This window comes from Eucyclogobius newberryi, unplaced genomic scaffold, assembly GCF_026437365.1.
Source record: "Eucyclogobius newberryi isolate DKJ021-1_F unplaced genomic scaffold, fEucNew1.0.hap1 SCAF_8, whole genome shotgun sequence".
Lineage (NCBI taxonomy): Eukaryota > Metazoa > Chordata > Actinopteri > Gobiiformes > Gobiidae > Eucyclogobius > Eucyclogobius newberryi.
In genome coordinates this window covers 21,397,207-21,415,253 of record NW_027316500.1, presented here as the reverse complement: position 1 = coordinate 21,415,253, position 18,047 = coordinate 21,397,207, and the positions used below count along the sequence as shown (strand labels likewise).

Sequence of the window (18,047 nt, the reverse complement as noted above, 5' to 3'; positions counted from 1 at the left end):
CAGAGTGGACAGTGTGGAGGTGCTGTCCGGAGTGTGAGTGCGCGCGCGCGGCTCCCGTCCTTCCGTCCTCCCGTCTGCGTCCGTCCTGGGTGGTGCGGTTTAGTGGCGCGTCAGCACGGACTCGTCACTGTGCCAGCTCTTCTTTCACACACCGACGCATGTATTTGCCCCGTTTAAACTGAGCATGTGTTTCAATATTTCGTTATAAAGTGCGCGCACTCGCTGTCAGAGAGCCACAAGTGCGTGTTTTATGCGCACACACGGGGCAAACGGGCCGAGTGGATTAGCGCGCAAATTCACCGCGTATTCTTATGTAATCAGATTAACGAGCCCCAGGTTTATGACTAGGCTACAGTACGTTCTTGCCCAATGTCCCCCCCCCCCCCCCCCCCTCACATGCAACGTCATCCCACTGTTCTCTTTCATGTCCTTATTTGGAGAGGTGTAGCCCCCATGGCGCGGGGGACGCAGGTGCAAGTGGACGGTGGTACATATAATGAGCGTGGAGCTGTCACATCGTAATAAATGAATACTAGCACAGACATTGTCTTTGTCCCCACGAATATATTGGTTTGAATGTCTCACACAGCACCTATCAATTCACTGCACGGGTTTGAGGGTTGTGGCGTGTGCGTCTCATTATCTCCGGACTCTCCCTTCTTAGGGTTGTGGCGTGTGCGTCTCATTATCTCCGGACTCTCCCTTCTTTATCAGCCGCCCACAGTCAGTGACTTACCGTTATAGGTCAAGAATACCCCAAGTCCATTTAAAATACTATTCCCCTGCCTTCTTGCGATCCTCCACTCTCTCTCTCTCTGCAGGGAGCGTTAAAGAGGTGGAGATGTCACTTTTTATTTGTTGCGGTTTTGCTCCGCGCGGCGCCTTAAGGAGAAGGGACAACGCTGTTTATGTATTCAGAGGACAAAGGCTTGTGCAGCTGCGCCCAAGGGACCCCGAGTCACTCATGATGTGTGTGAGAAAACAGCTTCATTTGTGAGAGACAGCCATCATAAGAAGTTGGATGGTTTCATTTTTTATGACAATATTGTGCAGAATACAATGTGGTGTTATAAAAAGTAATCTAAGTAAAAGAAGCACTAAAGTGAATATTATGTAGGGTACAAACATTACTATAAAACTTGTTTGTCAACAGTCAATCATGTAAACACCACACGTAGACTGTACATTTCAACTAAAAGTAGTAATTTAGTTAAATTTTAATGGGAACTTATAATGCAAAACAGACTTTAATGAGCTTTAACCCCTTACTTTACGAGTCTCCCCCCAACATTAGTTTAGTATATACTCAAAGTTGGGTTTCGATTTTCATGATAAGAGTAATCCTGTTTTGTCCTGTAACTGAGGCTTGAGTGCTCAGAAAACGCCTGTTTTCACCTACTCCTTATCCCTGCCCACATCCCTGTGCTCAGTTGTGATTATTTGGAGGGAAAAAAAGGAAAAAGACTCAAACTGACATATGTAGGGTTCTGAAATGTCTATTGCTACTATTGCCATCGTAAAATGACAATCCACTGTTCACTACTGTGAAAACGTCTCTAGGCCTAGTTCTGATTCAATGGTCAAGGTCTTTATTGTTTTTCAATTATTTCTAAATTGCAATTTTTTTTTTTTGACAATAGTGTGTAACGTTTTTTTTTTTTTTTTCAACGTTACACAAAACAGAAACAAATCACAGAAAAAGAACATACTACATTTTTCACCTAAATATCCAGCATAATTATCCCATTTGGTCCAAATCCATCCATCTTCTACCGCTTTATCCGGGGTCGGGTCGCGGGGGCCCCAGACACTTCCTCTAACTCCTCCGGGGGGGATCCCGAGGTGTTCCCAGGCCAGCCGAGAGACATAGTCCCTCCAGCGTGTCCTGGGTCTTCTCCGGGGCCTCTTCCTGGTGGGACATGCCCGGAACACCTCCCCAGGGAGGCGCCCAGGAGGCATCCGGAACAGATGCCCGAGCCACCTCGGCTCCTCTCGACGTGGAGGAGCAGCGGCTCTACTCCGAGCTCCCCCCGTGTGGCCGAGCTCCTCACCCTATCTCTAAGGGAGCGCCCAGCCACCCGGCGGAGGAAACTCATTTCGACCGCTTTGTCTTTCGACTCAGCTCCTTCTTCACCACAACGGTCCGATGCAGCGACTGCATCACTGCAGCTGCTGCACCGATCCAACTGTCAATCTCACGTTCCATCCTTCCCTCACTCGTGAACAAGACCCCGAGATATTTGAACTCCTCCACTTGGGGCGTCCATTTTCAAATAAGTTTGAATTCAAGATTTGAATTTTTTTAAATGTCACTTTTGAATACGGTCCTGTCTGTGATTGTTGGATCAGTTTGTGTCTTCCATTTGTTGTGTGTTTTAGATATGGGCACTCAGCAGGCCTTCTTCCCTGCTGAGTGCCCATATCTAAAACTGCAACGGTTTCTGACAAACACTAGAGAAGGTAAAGAAGACCATTCGCCCATCTCAGTGAAGTCCATTGCACTTAACCAAATCCTAGACTCTTTGCTTCTCTTCATATCTATCACCAAACAATTAATTTTAACCTGCACGAGAATTAAACTTCTGGTAATCTTATAATCAGTGTGGCATTTAGGAGTGGCACACACATTAGATGGTGCACACTGAAGTGAACTGAACTGTAGGCCTCACAGAGCAACATGGATCTCATTCTTCGTCTGGGAAATAGAATTCATTACAGTGAAGGTCAGACTGAGACATCTCCATGACGAGAGCTGGTTCAGTTTAGGCTGTATAGCAAACTGTTACTGATACATTACACTTCTTACAAATGAAATGCTTTGTGTTCAGTGTAGAGAATGTCTGAGAAATATAAATAGTTTTGAGACTCTCAGGCATTTTATGTGGTATCGACACTAAAATAATTAAAAAGGTGAAAATGTTTGTCTCTCTGAAAATGTCCAATGAATATGAATAAGGCTAAATCAAGTACTAATGATGTATAGTCACTTTAAAATAATAAAAATAAAATCAAATGCATGTGGCTTTCAATCTTTGTTTCATGAAGCAAGACAGACATTTAATCAGTGCCATTCAATACAAAACCTATCCAAATGACACCTCCTAAGTCCAGACTGTACTCCTTTAGACCCTGATTGAAAAGCCCCAGGACAATTTAAGTGATGGGGTCTTTAAATTCTTTAAATTTTATTCCATTAAAATCTGATAAATTGTCCTATCTAATGATCAATTTTTCATCAGGTGATTTAATGAAATAGCTACAGTTGCTTAGTGTATTAACCGTCATGGCAGAAATCTATTTTTAGTGCAGATGGTGGTTAGAGAATTGCACAAATGCTTCATGAACAAAAGATTAATCATAGGTGGAGATGCCAGCTCAAAATCAGCATGCACTATTTTAAGGCATACATTTTGCATATCTGTGTTTACTGTGTGTGCAACATCACTCGTAATGAAATGCTTCCTCTAATTAGTGTTTCTGGGGGAGGAAGGCTTTAAGCATAGTTCAGACCGTGCGTTGAGCCAGTGTGCATGACTTGCCAAATGCCTCCCTGCTGTCTGAGATGCCTGGATGACTAAAGAGCTTTGCACTGCCATCCTCAGATTAGCAAAGCATCTGTTTAAATGTACCCGCTCTAATACTACAAACTAGGGAATGAGCTCACCAGGAGTCTACAGGCAATCATTCCATTAGGCAAAACGCCGCTGTTTCATTACCAAGGAGCTAATTGTTGCACATTCTTTTTCCATTTTTGTATTTCAGATGTATAAACATGCTGCAAAAGTATATGTTATTATGTTGCTATTGTATTCGTAAACTATGAACAACAGACATCACTACAATATATGGATGTACGTGAGAAAAGTACTTCAACAAGTAATTATCAGTAAGTATATAAACATAATTAGGATGCCATTAGTAGTTTTTGTGGTTTTAGTAAATGTTGTAGTTTCAGTAGTAGCCCTAATATAGTTGCAGGCATAATACATACATATAGATATATAAGATGTTTCCCTGCGGTAGTGATCAAATTGTTGTAACAATTCCTTTTTTATTAATCAGTTTATTTGTATGATGCTAATATTGTTCTTATATTAATTGAAATAACTCAAAATCTCGAGCACTGTAAAATAACATTACAAAGTATAAACTCATCAGACTGTATGGATGGATGTTACTGAGGAGAAGCAAAGGCAAGACAAGTCCTTAGTAGTATCTGAACAATCAACAATGCACTAGTCGTACGTACATAAGCATAACTAGAGGTAGCTGTTTGAGGTTTTGTGCTATTATCAGCTGTTGTAATAATAATGTATGTTCTCATATAGTTGTAGGCATATCATATAAGATGTTTTTGTTGCTGAATAAATTGAAGTAGCCTGAGATTTGAAAGAAAAGGTATAAATCTCGAGGTTTGAAGCATGAGAAGTTTATTTCCATCAGCAAAGGACCCAGAGACATGAACCCTAAGACATTGCGATTGTATGTGCGTTCCAGTCTGGCAATGCTTCCGTTGTAAAGAGTAATGTACCTCAAGATTACATGAGCTGAGCTGTCTAGTAGACTGTACTTGATAGGACAGTGCAGCATGAAATGGGGAAGGACACTGCAGTATATCATGTTCTTTGGATAGCTTGGTCACAAAAAATAAACTAATTATTCATTTAAACATAAGGATCACATGATGTTTTTGTACTTACTAACTTACTTGCAGAAAGACATTCCACTCCTTGGCAAAAATCACTTTGTTCTCCCATAACTTGCTCTATCCCCTCAGTGTCATTTACTTATATCCAGTCCCGGTCAGAACGAGGATGAGAGATTTTGGCCATCTCCATCTCCGTTCCCCCCCTGGAGCCACAGTCGCCCTGCGTTAGGATCACAGGATCACACACACCAACACGTACCACCCCCCCTCTGCCTTCACATACTTCTCATCTACCTTTCAATGCACATTTCTTCCACTGCTATTTTCTTCTTCTTTTTGTTTTCAGCACTGAAGCGTGTACATATGGCCCCTCTCCTCCCTCATGTGCAGTGACAGATGGAGGAATAGCAGGGTGATAGGTGTGGACCCGAAACTGAGCCAACTATACATGGCTGAGAGAGCAAATGCATTTCAGCGCTGCACTATATATTTCCAAGAGCCTGGGGTCACAACATGTCAATATGAATGTTAAAGGTCGCCCACGAGCCAGCAGAGGCCTTCCTGTAGTGTTGACTCTATTACATTTTTGTAAAGGACACATTCATCAGATGCAGCTAAATGAAGCGTGTTATTGGATCTTCTCAAAGGATCTCCCACCAAGTCCCACGCAAGGCTTTAACTAGTCATCTCATTGCTGTAATAAAGTCACACAGTGGACTTTTTACAATCCACTGATGCGTGGTATCATTTGTGCAAATTATATTGCTTGATATAAGTTAATTGGACTGTTTTAGATTAGATTAGATAAAGATGATTGGACCAATAGTGGTTCTCAGTGGAAAGAGCTGCACAATTATAATTAAAAACGTGTTATATGTTTTATGTCTCTTTTTATAGATAATGTAATATTGAGCAATTAATGTATTGTCAATAATACATGCAATGGTATCTGTTCAATGTTAACTTAAATGCAAAATCAAGGCAAAAATAAGCTCAAGTCTCAATTATGAATCAGTGGATAATTAGTTGACTTAATCTCCTTTTATATCTACAACCCCTCTTTATTTTGATGAGCCGAAGATATTCTACCATTACCTCTAATGTCTATGAACCTGATAAATGGCTCTGAAGCAGACAGTGTAAAATGGCATCTTGTAATTATTTTTAACATTCTTCCCTCTTGTAGTGCAGCTTCTCACAGCAGCCACACACCAGTATTTAACCCAGTCTCCATCACAGGAGAAAGCTCTCCTCTGCTCTGATCCTATGGACCATAATGAGACAGGAGGAAGGTGGGCGGCACAGGTCAGTGGCTCTACCCGTTTGGTCAGAGCTCACTTGCTGCTGTGGCTTGTTGTCATAAACATACAAAGGACATAATTTGAATGAAAAAAACATCCACAAGAGCTGTTCTATATTATGATTCAGAACACATGCTTGTTACGGAATGTTTTCACCAGGCTAGGTATTTTGTTACTTCCATTTGACTATCCACTTTTATTTTTTAAAAGTGTTGCAGAACGGCCTTATACGACTTAGGTGAGTAATTTCATCTGCTAACACTGCCCTCTAGAGGTTTTACATAAAACTGCTAAACTTGGTGACAGTATGGACATGCCAGTGAAATACAGACATATAGAATAAAAGCTACACAGTATGTCTTCAGCTGCTGACATGAGAACATCATGGAGAGAAGTGACTTCTACATTCTGCACCTTTAGTTGACGCCCTGGCTTTGGTTAGTGTGCTCTAAACAGGTAAATGTGAGTATGATGTGTATTTGTAGCAAACACATAAAGCCCAGACATATATTTGCATACATTTATTACCTTCATATTGGCATTCGAGTGCTGGAACATCTAATATTTTTGTCTACTTGACAAGTCTTTTTTTTTTTTCATCTGCAATTCAATTACAGTCAGTAACAAGAGCATCAACAGATGCCAGAGTGAACAGAGCTTTGGTTTGCACACAACTTCTCTGAACGATGCATAGAATAGTACCTACACACATAAAACACTGCAGGTATAAGGGTTGGACAAACTGGATGTACTGTAGTGGTTTACATTTGTCTTGAGTACCTTTGACTGTTGTTCAAAGACCACTTGGAATAAATCCCTTTAGAAAATAAGATGAGCGACCAAATCAGAAAACATTATTGTGAAGTTGACCTAGTTCAATGAAAAAGACAGACTGGCAGTAAACAAATGACTTAAAGAGTCCCTTGATTGATAAATCTGCAATAACATGCTTTTATATATATATTTAAAAGAACATTCACTTGATAAGACAGGAACCTCTACTGCCCTCAGAACAATTGAACAGGAGAAGCTTGAAAACAAATGTCTGCGAGGCAGGAACACGAGTCACAGCACTAACTGTGCTCAACAGTTTGTAATACCATCCTCTGGTACTGCAGTCTGGTAGGCTGAGCCACCGTGTCTGAAAAATATGTATACTTTACAACCAAAATACAATGGCTCAAATCAGATACAGGGAGGGCAGAGTGGTTAAAGGAAAGTGATCAGGGCAGAGATGATGTGGTCAGAGCTCAGAGTTAAACTAAGAAAGTCTATTCCTTCATTAGGTTCATTATTTCTCCTAATTGTACCACAAACCTAAAACACATTTGTTCAAAAAAAGTATAAAAGGTCTAACTAAATGATACGCCCCATTGCACTTGATACATCTAAAATAAAATAATCAGGTTTGAGCTACAACTGTCGAACATCGCACACAGTCACTTGATCTTAAACATCCAGAATAACGCTGTAAATAACACTGCTGCAGTGGTATATATATGTGAAAAGATACATGTGGTAAAATGCTTCTGATTTGTATAAATGTTCATGGTCTTGATTAGGGTTTGTGCACAAAAGCCAGTTTGTTTGGAACAAACTGTTTCATTGATGGTTGGATGGTCATAAGAGAAAGTTTTCCCTGTTGGAAAACTACATTTGCACTTGGGAGTGCAATAGGGTTACTCTTCTATGAGGTCTGGGTTCAAACAGGACAAAGATAACATTACACTTTTACAAAGAGGGTTGTGAGCCCCAAAACAAAACTAGTAATACAGACGAGACGGGAGGTGTATTAGTATCTACACTGAAGAGGACCACAGACACAGAGGTCTAATGACACTGCCACAGACACAAGAGAGAGTAAAGATACTAATCAATACAAAATCATACAAACTCATTCATAAAGTACAAATGTAAACTGATTATCATTAAGTATCCCAACCCATTCCCTTAAGACGATAATAAAGACCTCAAAATAAAATCATAAATGTATAACGAGTACAAAATATTTGTTTTGCTTTGTCTCCACAGTCACGGACCTCAGAGGAATGTCTAAACAAAGAGCAGCCAAAGGCAAACAGCCACAATCCGGCATCGCTTTGGCACAAGGTGATGACGTCACTAACGTTTTGGCACTTCATTTGGTGGTGCATTCATTTAATTGGCTAAGTGCTTCTATTTGGCTTGGTACAAAATGCATCTGTGCTTTTTCATTTAATATAAAATGCTTTCTCTGTAACTTCAATCTAAGGCATAGGGCTTTCACAGGCAAATGTCTAGTATAGTTAAAGTGCATGCCACTGACAAAGGTATTTATCAGTGTTAAAAGGATTGTACTAACCAACCTGCCTGTTCTCCTATACAAATACTGGACACATCCCTTCATACTATAACAACCTTCAAAAGAAACAAACAAAAAAAAAAACATCTGAGAAATCCCTTTTATGTTGGCACTTCAGTTAAAGAGTTATGGCTTGACAATTATACTATACGGTGACAACAATACTAAGAGCACATGGGTAAACAGCTGGTGGCACTGTGGATTCTTCTGGCCTTCCTATTGGACGCTTGGTGTCGGCGCGGGGTCTACCAGCGCCCACTGACACTGGCCATGTCGTGGAACTGACGGGACAGACGCCCGCTCGCCCCTCCCTCCAGGAACGAGGACCTGATGGGCGGCTCAAACAGCTTCCTCCGGTTTTTGTTCAGTTCTGGAAAAGACAAGAACATTTCACTGTAGTGCACGTGACCGTAGAACCGTAATTATTTCACGTTCCAATAAAAGGGATTGAAACGCTACTGAAAATGCACCATTGTTTCTCTGCAGGGCTAAAAGCGAGTAATGAAATGGGTGCATACAATTCACTAAAACGCACTGATTATAATTAAAATTTTACTAAAGATTTTGTCTGTTTTGCCCCAGTTTGATCATTTTGGTGAAGTTTATAATTATACTTCCTGGTTGGACAAGATGCAGTAGATGTCCCAATACCCGCACTTACACACTTCAAAAGCACATTCACGATGAGCCTCTGAAGTGTGCAGCGTGTCCCAGTTCTTAGAATCTTTTGATCTGCACTTCACCTTGGGCTTCTCTCCACACTTCAAGCAAGTGAAGAGCGATGTGGACTTTAGGCAAGTACATTCCCCATAATGCATTTCATTGTAATGTTTTCAAACGGCGCAGCGCTTCTGCCTCAGCCGATAGAGCTGATAGGAAGTATATGACTGTCCAGCAACAACAGCACTGTAAAAACTTAAAGCCTGCTCTCATTTGTTTGTGGCCAATTAAACAAATGATTACAACAAAACTGAGCTGTGGCTTTGTGATTAACTGTGGTTTAACAGCACCGCTAACAGCTGTATTACACTTCTCTTTTTGCTTTTTGTTTTACATTCACAACACTCTGAAGTACGGACGTTAACCTCCCCTGTGCTTTGTGCATTTACACACTTTGTGCACTTTCAGAAAATGCAACTGTTACCTACCAACCATATTGTAAACAAGAACCACAATCCCTGTCAATTACACCATATTTATGATTTCAAAAATAATAATGCCCGATACCAACTTTATTTTGTTAAATGGTTGTGTAATCTCACAGAGAAATTGTCGGTTGGGTGTAAACTGTCTCTGGCTCTGTCTGAAGGTCCCGCCTAGTCCCTAAACCCTCATTCACTACTTAGTCCAGCACTGTTTAGACTATAAAGTGCACTTCACCCAGCGATCTGGACAGAGATCACTACACGGGAGAGGAGAATCCGACTGATAGTCGAACCTCGGATTCAGGAGGAGCAGAGTGGTTTTTGTCCCGGTCGTGGAACACTGGACCAGCTCTATACCCTCCATCGGGTGCTCGAGGGTTCATGGGAGTTTGCCCAACCAGTCCACATGTGCTTTGTGGATCTGGAGAAGGCTTTAGACCATAGGTGTCAAACCAAATCTGGCCCACCAGACGTTTTAATCTGGCCCGCCGAACATTTTAAATTTAATTTAATTTTTATTAAAAAAAAAAAAAAAAAGATTCATAGAACCGTAGTTACACCCGTAACCGTTTTTATCGCTAAAACTACGCGTCCCACAATGCCGCCGGTGGCCGCCCCTCCCCCACGGGGCTCTGCTGCACTGCTGTGTGAGCTGCCGAGGGAGAAGTGCACTTTAAGCACTTTTGAGCAGAAGTTTAGTGGTGTGTCAGTTCAGGTGTACAGAGAACAGACGTGGAAATGTTAGTTAGTACATTTAAACGTTTTTTTAGATCTTGAGAAGTTTATTTTGTTATAAAGTCAAATGTTTATCTCTGTGTAGAACTGTAGATCAACTCTGAAGTTGTAATGCACATAAACTGAAGCACAGTATTGGTGAAATTACACTTGTTTTTTCTAAATACATTTCAGGTTATGAGAACAAACGTTTTGTAATTTTTTTTTATCCATCCAGTAATTGCTTCAAAACAGTGTAGGCTATATAAAGCTATTTATTTCTTATATTTTTAATAGTTTTATGTTTTACGTTATGTTCAGCCCGCGACCCAGCCTGAGCGTCGAAATTCGGCCCGCGGCCCAAATGAGTTTGACACCCCTGCTTTCGACCGTGTTCCTCGGGGTGTCCTTTGCGGGGTGCTCCGGGAGTACGGGGTCCGGGGCCCTTTGCTCAGGGCTGTGCGGTCTCTGTGGCTCCACCTCTGCCACAGGTTGTTGGCCACTGTTGGCCTGTTTGCACCCTGAGGAAGGCCGCGTAGGGCTGAAAAGCTTAAAGCCACGCTACAATAAACGCTTTTTTATAATTTTTTTGTAAATCAAAAGAGTGCATTAGTTTTTCTCGTCTTTGGGAATACTCAACATATATGTTTATATATATTTTGCTACAACTTATACCTGAATAGACAACTTTTTTTTTCTTGCAACAAATCACCCCTTCTCTCCAATTGAGCATCTGTTTTAATTTGACTGCTTTTTGGACATTCAATCACCCACGCAGCGCTCCTTATCTCTATTTTTTCCTGTCCGGTCCCTGTATGACCGGAGCAGGAGCTGTGTTCACATAAGTCAGACCTGTTCCCAGTGCATGTTGGACTCCGCCAGGGCTGCCCTTTGTCACCGGTTCTGTTCATAGTTTTTATGGACAGAATTTCTAGGCGCAGTCAGGGGTCGGAGGGTGTCCGGTTTGGGGACCACACGATTCCATCTCTGCTGTTTGCAGACAATGTTGTCCTGATGGCTCCATCAAACCCGGACCTGCAACATGCACTGGGACGGTTTGCAGCCGAGTGTGAAGCGGCTGGGATGAGAATCAGCACCTCCAAATCCGAGGTCAGGGTTCTCAACCGGAAAAAGGATGGAACGTGAGATTGACAGGCGGATCGGTACAGCGTCTGCAGTGATGCTGTCACTGCATAAAAGACAAGCTCTTGATTTACCGGTCAATCTACGTTCCTACCCTCACCTATGGTCATGAGCTTTGGGTAATGACCGAACTCATGACCTGGCCGGCCCCGGATAAGCGGAAGATGGATGGATTATCATTATTACTTGAAAATTGCAGTTCTGTTTTCTGATCACTAGAGCAGCTGCAGTCGTTTAGTCTGTTATTGTTTTTTTTAACTTAATTGATTAAGTTTGACAAGAAAGTGAATACAAATTGCTCACAAAATGACCTTGTTATGTTGACTTACTTTTCAACAGAGCAAATTACATAAACCAAAACTGTTTTAAATGCTGATATCTATGTTCTGGTTTAGACTATAATGAAGGTACGCATTGGAGCAAAAATGTTATTCCCGGGGTGTAGCATATACACGTCTGGGGACAAAATATGTTCTCTATATGAAATATGCACATTACAAACTTTGTGAGCAGCTCCTAGAAGAGTGCAGGCCCAACTGTAGCTGGCACTCAATGTTGAACCTAAAAGGGCACATATCGTTTCCATCAGCGTGGGATAAGATTTGTCCTAAAGCTTGTGTGAGCCAACCAAATCAGTTATGGCCTTGGATCACTTTAATCCTAATTACTGTATAACAATGACATTTCCTCCTTCCATTAACCTTGGCTTCACAGTATCAATAAATATCTGGAATCAGGAAACATGTAATCCCACCACAATGCACTTATACTGTTATAAGAGCCACAGTATGACTTCAGTAATGAGGTGTGACACAAACACCGAAGGTCATTTTAACTTGACAATAAATCACTAGTAGAAAAACAGCTGGATCAGTTTGAGGAATCCCACGACACCTATTTAAACTTCACTTACTTTTAATAACGGGGAATAAAGAACAAATTAAATCTAGCATTTGGCCTTGGCTAGAAAGGAATCAGGAAGAATAAAAACAGGCATACTTTTGTTGGCCCTGTGTGACTTTTTAACCAGATTTTTTTTCTTCTTTTTTCTACAAACCTGAAATGGCAAGCAGCATTTTCCTCCGCGCTCCAAAAGTAGTGATCCCTAGTTCCTTCAGGTCCTGGTCTGTTAGTGTCAAAAATGTCTGAAGATCAATCTAAAAACATATACAATTAACTTCAAATTCCACTTTGCCGTGTAAAAGATGAACGTAAGCTCAAAGACTATACCTCTTGTTGCTGGAAGACATCTGTGTATTTGCCCAGGCCTAACTTGCTGAAGAGTTCGGGCAGGTCGGAGCCTTTGGTGGAGCAGTTGAGGGTGCAGCCGTTGCTACCGGTTACAGAGGAGATGCAGTCCATGTAGTTACTGCTGCTCAGGTAATGCTCTGTTGCTTGACAAAAAAGAAAAGCTAAAGTTAATATCAGCATTCACAGGTCGATGTAAAGCCCCGTTTTGTACATAGTAAGCCTATTTTGAGTCTTATTTTCTATCCTAGAGCAGATTGTAATTGTTTTTAATTGTTTTTTTCATTGTTCATTGTTTTATGTTGCACCGAATCACCAAACCAAGTTCCTATGTTTGTGAATTCTGTTCATTGACAATAACAATAAACCTTTTCTGATTCTGATTCATTCCACGCAAAACAACAACCTTTCCATGGAGAAAAGAAGGTTTCGGACCCTAAAAACTTCCATTGTGCCCCTTTAAATACAAATTTGTTGGTATACATTCAGTTCACCATGCTTAGGGACCTTTTTATGTGCGCGGAAATGAGGCTTGAACATCGGTGGTGGGCAATAAACTGACCAGATTTGTTCTGCTTCCTCTTGGGGCTGCTGACAGCACTGGAGAACTCATTGTGACCGATCCCGTTAGCGGTCCCATTCCTCTCTCTCCAGTTATCCGAGTCACTGCCATTTCCGATGCCTTCACGGCTGTTGGACCGTGACAAGGACAGCGGAGAGCCCTAGAAAGACAGGCATTTAAACTGTGGACAATTGAATTCAAAGTATAATTCATGAGTTATCCTGACCTCGTATGTGGTGCTCATGCTCGGTTTGTAGGGCACGTGATTCGCCCGCCTCAGTTCTTTGATGGTTTCCGCCGGCATGGACTTGGAGAACCCCAGCCCGCTCCAAGTGTTGGTCGGGGTCCGCACTTCTGTTACTACTGGCTTCTTCAACATTGCTGTAACATTTAGACTTACATTACTTTTTATCGTAGTACTTCTAGGCAAACATAACACAATAACTTTACTTTACAGGCCAGATTTGCCAAACGTTAATAGAGATAAAACATTTTACAAAAGAGCGGTGGAATGTCCCGATAGCTGGTGCTGGTAACTAACGGATGTCAAGATAATTAGGTTAATCAATCAACGTGATTCTTGTTCACAATAAAGTCTAAAGAACCAAAAAAATTATAATCATGACTATTTTAGAACCAAACTTAGTCATTTAAAAACAGACCTAAAATGTGAATAACGTTCTTAATCTAGCTGTTTTTGTCATATTTAACGTAATTTTTATTTTGTCTTTCAGAAAGTTCAGTTCCGTAAAGTTGGTCACAAACTTGAGGAAAAGTAACACGTCAGACCCCGGAAATGAAAGAAAATTGAAGATGTCACCGTTTGGTCACAGTCTCAATAATCGTGAATAATCATTAAATCGTGATGTTTTTTTTTTCTCACAATAATCGCTAAAATTTGATATTGTGACATCCCTACTGAGATGTAACGACACAATCCCGAGCTCTTTAGTTCATATTATGACTTTTAACACTGTGCCATAAAACTGTGGATTTTGGGATGGTTTTAAAATCTCTCACACTTCCCACTGCCATAAAAAGAAAAGGCATTGTGTAACTCAAACAGCAACACATGTTAACTTACCTTTGGTTGCCAACAGCTTTTTCTGCTCATAGTCGAAAGCCTGGAAAGATGTCAGACAGATGTACAAGCATTATATTTATGTCCAGACAATTTTTGGACTTCTGCATATCTTTCCCTACCTGTATGTTTGCAAAGGAAGATTGTGGTGCCAGTCGGATTCTGTCACGCTCGTTTTGCTGTGCGGCCCTCTCAGCAGCACGCTCACTTCCTGGAGCCTTCTTATCCGCCACTGGACTGTCGGATGAACTGGACTCTGCATCCGACAGGAGGCAATCCGAACTGTTGGACAAAACAAACAGGGTAAATATTAGAGCAACACAGCCAAAAGAGGGATATCCTGATTTTCTGAGGGGATTCTGCATATAACAAAGAGATAAAATGTATGCGGTTTATTGTAATGAAGCTAAAATGTGTCTGTAAATGTCTAGGTTGAGATTCAGGTATTGCAAGAATGTGACTGGACTGTAAAATTGACCACAAAAGTGCAGAGATTTCCCATAATACCCTTTGAAAAATGACATGTTTTGTACAATATGCAGGATAACAAGTTAAAAACACAAAATAAAGACAACATAAGTAAACAGTAAAAAAACAAAAGAATCAAGTCTAAAGCAAAGGTCCCGCGGAATGACCTCGGGGGTACGTGAGTGTTTTGGAAAAAATAAAACTGCCATCTTTAAGCTGGTAAGAAAAAGATTCCAGGCTTGAAATGTGATGCACATGCTTTAATATGATTAGTTATTTGAACTTTTAGATATTATATATGATGCAACTGATTATTAAAAGCCTCAGAGGGGCATGAATAAAAAAGTTTTAGAACCATGGGTCAAGAGTAAGTCTAGCATTGATCTCCTTACGTAAATGTCCCATTTTTCCCACTGTCCAGTAAATCTGTCCAGTTTCAAACTAATAGTAAAAGTCCCATGTTATAAATGTTATTCCAGTCCAGTTGCCTCTGTCACTGTCATCCATTTCCTTGTTATTGCTTTTCAACACAACAATTTGAATATAATCATGTAGACAAATATGTACTGTATATCCCCCAACTTGACTAAATATAGCAAAGTATGTAAGAATGGATTCCTTCTGAGTGCGGTTTTAGCTGACCTGGATAAGCTTGTATAACCGTGCATGTGGGATTCAATTTATCTGCTCATAAATTACTTTCCCATCTGTAATGTTTTATCTTGTCGTCCAGATACAAGCATTCCAAAGTATGAATGCTCGTAACTGAGATTTGGACTTGGCTCAAAAATATTGTTGACTTGCAGCTTGAGAAATCCCAAGTATTGCCTTAGTCTGAATATAACCAGAGCTGCACTGTCATTTGAACCGTTTCCAAAAGTCTTGCTGCAGAATCCAGGCTACGACAAGATAAAAGCTTTTCTTGTATTTTGCATATTAGAAGCAAAGACAATGACATGAAACAGTTCCATGAGACGTACTGTAAATGTGAGTTCTTTGTCCCCTGCAGGAGCTCCACGGCCTGCCTTTTCCCTGAGGATGTTTTACACGACGCCAGCATTTGCTTCAGCTCGCTCCCATTGGCCGAGTGCGAGGGGCTTCTGGGCATGCCCACTTCCACGAACGTGTCAGAGCCTGCAGAGAAGATAATGTATTTATATTTTAACCTTTCATTACTGACATCAACAATAAGATAATTAAGTCTGGGTTTGCATATTCAAATGTGACGGCTGGCGGGTTGACTAAAAGCAGCTGTAATTACGGTTTTCCCTCCCTTGCTAGATTGCTTTCAACCGCTCGGCGCGCTCCGTGTATTCACAGCTAGAATGTCAATGCAAGTTAGCGTAAAATAAAATGATGTCATGCGGCCCAAAACCCCCGCTGTACGACGCTTGAACCAGCTTTCCGCGCACAGCCGGTGGAGGGACGAGGCGAGCCAATGCAAACAGACTAGCGCACGGGGCGAGGCGCGGGAGGGGGGGAGGAAACCTTACCGGTGCGCACCACATCGGGGTCTGGCATGCTCGAAAACAGTGAGGAAAAGGGAGACGTGTGAGAGAGAGAGTCCGAAGGGGAAACCGCGAGTGAGTACAAGACGCAAAGGAAATGAAGGCCTTTCTGAACCACGGGCCAACAAAGTAGTTCCTCTGTCTCCCTTCCAGCACAATAAACACATTCATAAAGCTAATAGGGTAAGGTTAATTTTTATGTTAAATGTGCGGGGCCAATGTATAGGAGTCTTGTACAGTGAAAAATGCTTTAAACAATGTTGCTTCTCCAACTATTTCATTCTAAAATACTACATCTGGTTTGGAGCAGTGAAATGAGGCCCAGTCTCAGCTCCAAGACGCAGGAAAATAGATATTAAAGTTCAGACACCATAAAATGCTTCAAATGCCATAAAACATACATACAGAAAGCATCTGTTCATATTATTCCAGTACATAGACGCTTTAAAAGTATATGGACAAAAACATTCCAGCACAGATGTAAAATAGAAGTGGGATATAATGTGATTTTGATGGAGAAACTGGGGTTAACATTAGAAAATCATGAAATATGAAAAACTAAGGTGGCTTTGGTACATTGAAAACCACTCAGAGCCTGGTTTAAAGACATTTACTATATTATTTGGCACTATTTGTTTATTTAATAGATTATGATAGACATTTAGCCTGTTTGAAGAAAGCAAAATATAGATTTTTCTGGTATACTAGACAAATACTACAAATAAAATGTCCCACAATAGTTTTTAATAACAAACTACAAATGATACTTTTTCCATAATTTGTATTAAAGCAAACTATACTTATAAATAACCATACTTATAAAAGCAAACTAACATTTCTACCCTTGTTTTTGTTATAAACACATTTAGATCTGATTTCAGTTTATTATTGAAAATATGTCATTGAATATTTAATTTTGCCTCCATTCTGGAAGTTTGAACATTCAAAAAGGTTTATGAGAAAAGGTAATATTATGTTAGTAGATAGTTGTACCTTCGTCTGGGTTGGACTTGCTGGACAGTGGTTCTGAAGGGTTGTGTCCACTGGCCTCCTTCACTGGGTCACATGGAGGACTCAACACTGTCTCAGCCAATGACGCGGTTGTTATTCTTGTGTATACCGAGCTAGGATGCTGGAAAAATGTTAACATGTCATAAGTACAAGAACACATAAGGAATGAGTAAGACATTTGACTGATATAAAGACTATTTCCAGTTACTTTGACGTGTCCATTGAGCGTGCAGGCCTTGGAGCAGTCGGGCACCCCGTTGGGCTGCTTGTCGATGGGGGCGAGTCCGGGCGGAGGGGACGGGGTGCTCTGCGTGTAGCCTTGTACGCCTGACAACAGGATACTGCTGAGGGTGGCCTGTGTCGCCGGGTGCAGCATTAGCTGAGATGAAAAGGCTACGGCACAGGAGATTCAGAAAGGGTTCATTCAAGCACAATGATACAGTCACGTTTACTGTTAGACACGTCCGATATGAGTGACATTAGACACATTTATCTACTTCATTTAGTTGTCAAGAGTATAGAAAATATACTAATCAATACTAAAAGGTACATTAAGCCTATTAGTAATTTTATTTATTATATGCATGCATTATTGGATATATTTTGCAATTATTATGTATTATCCATTGTTGTATGTTGCACCTTCACGCCAAAGCAAGTTCCTAGTTTGTGAATTTTTATCACTAACAATGACAATAACGTTTTTTCTGATTCTGATTCTACTCAATCTAATATCGGAACTAGATACTCATCTGAGCGAGTTTCGATACTAAATAAAAATATTGTAAAAAAGGACCTTTTTCCTGAACAGTTTTAGAAAAATATTGAACTTTATAAGATACAAACACATAGCAACATTTAGAAAATACTAGTATTT

At 40.8% G+C, this 18,047-nt stretch overlaps 1 protein-coding gene across 2 annotated transcripts in view; it reads right to left on the bottom strand.

The window, feature by feature from the left end:
* Nucleotides 1-6,455: 6,455 nt before the first annotated feature.
* Nucleotides 6,456-18,047, bottom strand: part of LOC140351324 (protein bicaudal C homolog 1-B-like) — a 70,290-nt gene continuing 58,698 nt past the window's right edge. The window contains exons 12-21 of one of the 2 annotated variants that reach the window (XM_072437126.1): nucleotides 17,379-17,563; nucleotides 17,153-17,291; nucleotides 15,632-15,785; nucleotides 14,306-14,465; nucleotides 14,187-14,226; nucleotides 13,329-13,483; nucleotides 13,103-13,262; nucleotides 12,523-12,686; nucleotides 12,350-12,449; nucleotides 6,456-8,660 (exon numbers count right to left, since the gene is read on the bottom strand). In XM_072437126.1, the coding sequence (XP_072293227.1) occupies nucleotides 8,536-8,660; nucleotides 12,350-12,449; nucleotides 12,523-12,686; nucleotides 13,103-13,262; nucleotides 13,329-13,483; nucleotides 14,187-14,226; nucleotides 14,306-14,465; nucleotides 15,632-15,785; nucleotides 17,153-17,291; nucleotides 17,379-17,563 (1,382 nt within the window). In that variant the 3' untranslated portion in view covers nucleotides 6,456-8,535. The remainder of the gene's footprint in view (nucleotides 8,661-12,349; nucleotides 12,450-12,522; nucleotides 12,687-13,102; nucleotides 13,263-13,328; nucleotides 13,484-14,186; nucleotides 14,227-14,305; nucleotides 14,466-15,631; nucleotides 15,786-17,152; nucleotides 17,292-17,378; nucleotides 17,564-18,047) is intronic. The other variant, XM_072437127.1, reaches the window with a different exon arrangement.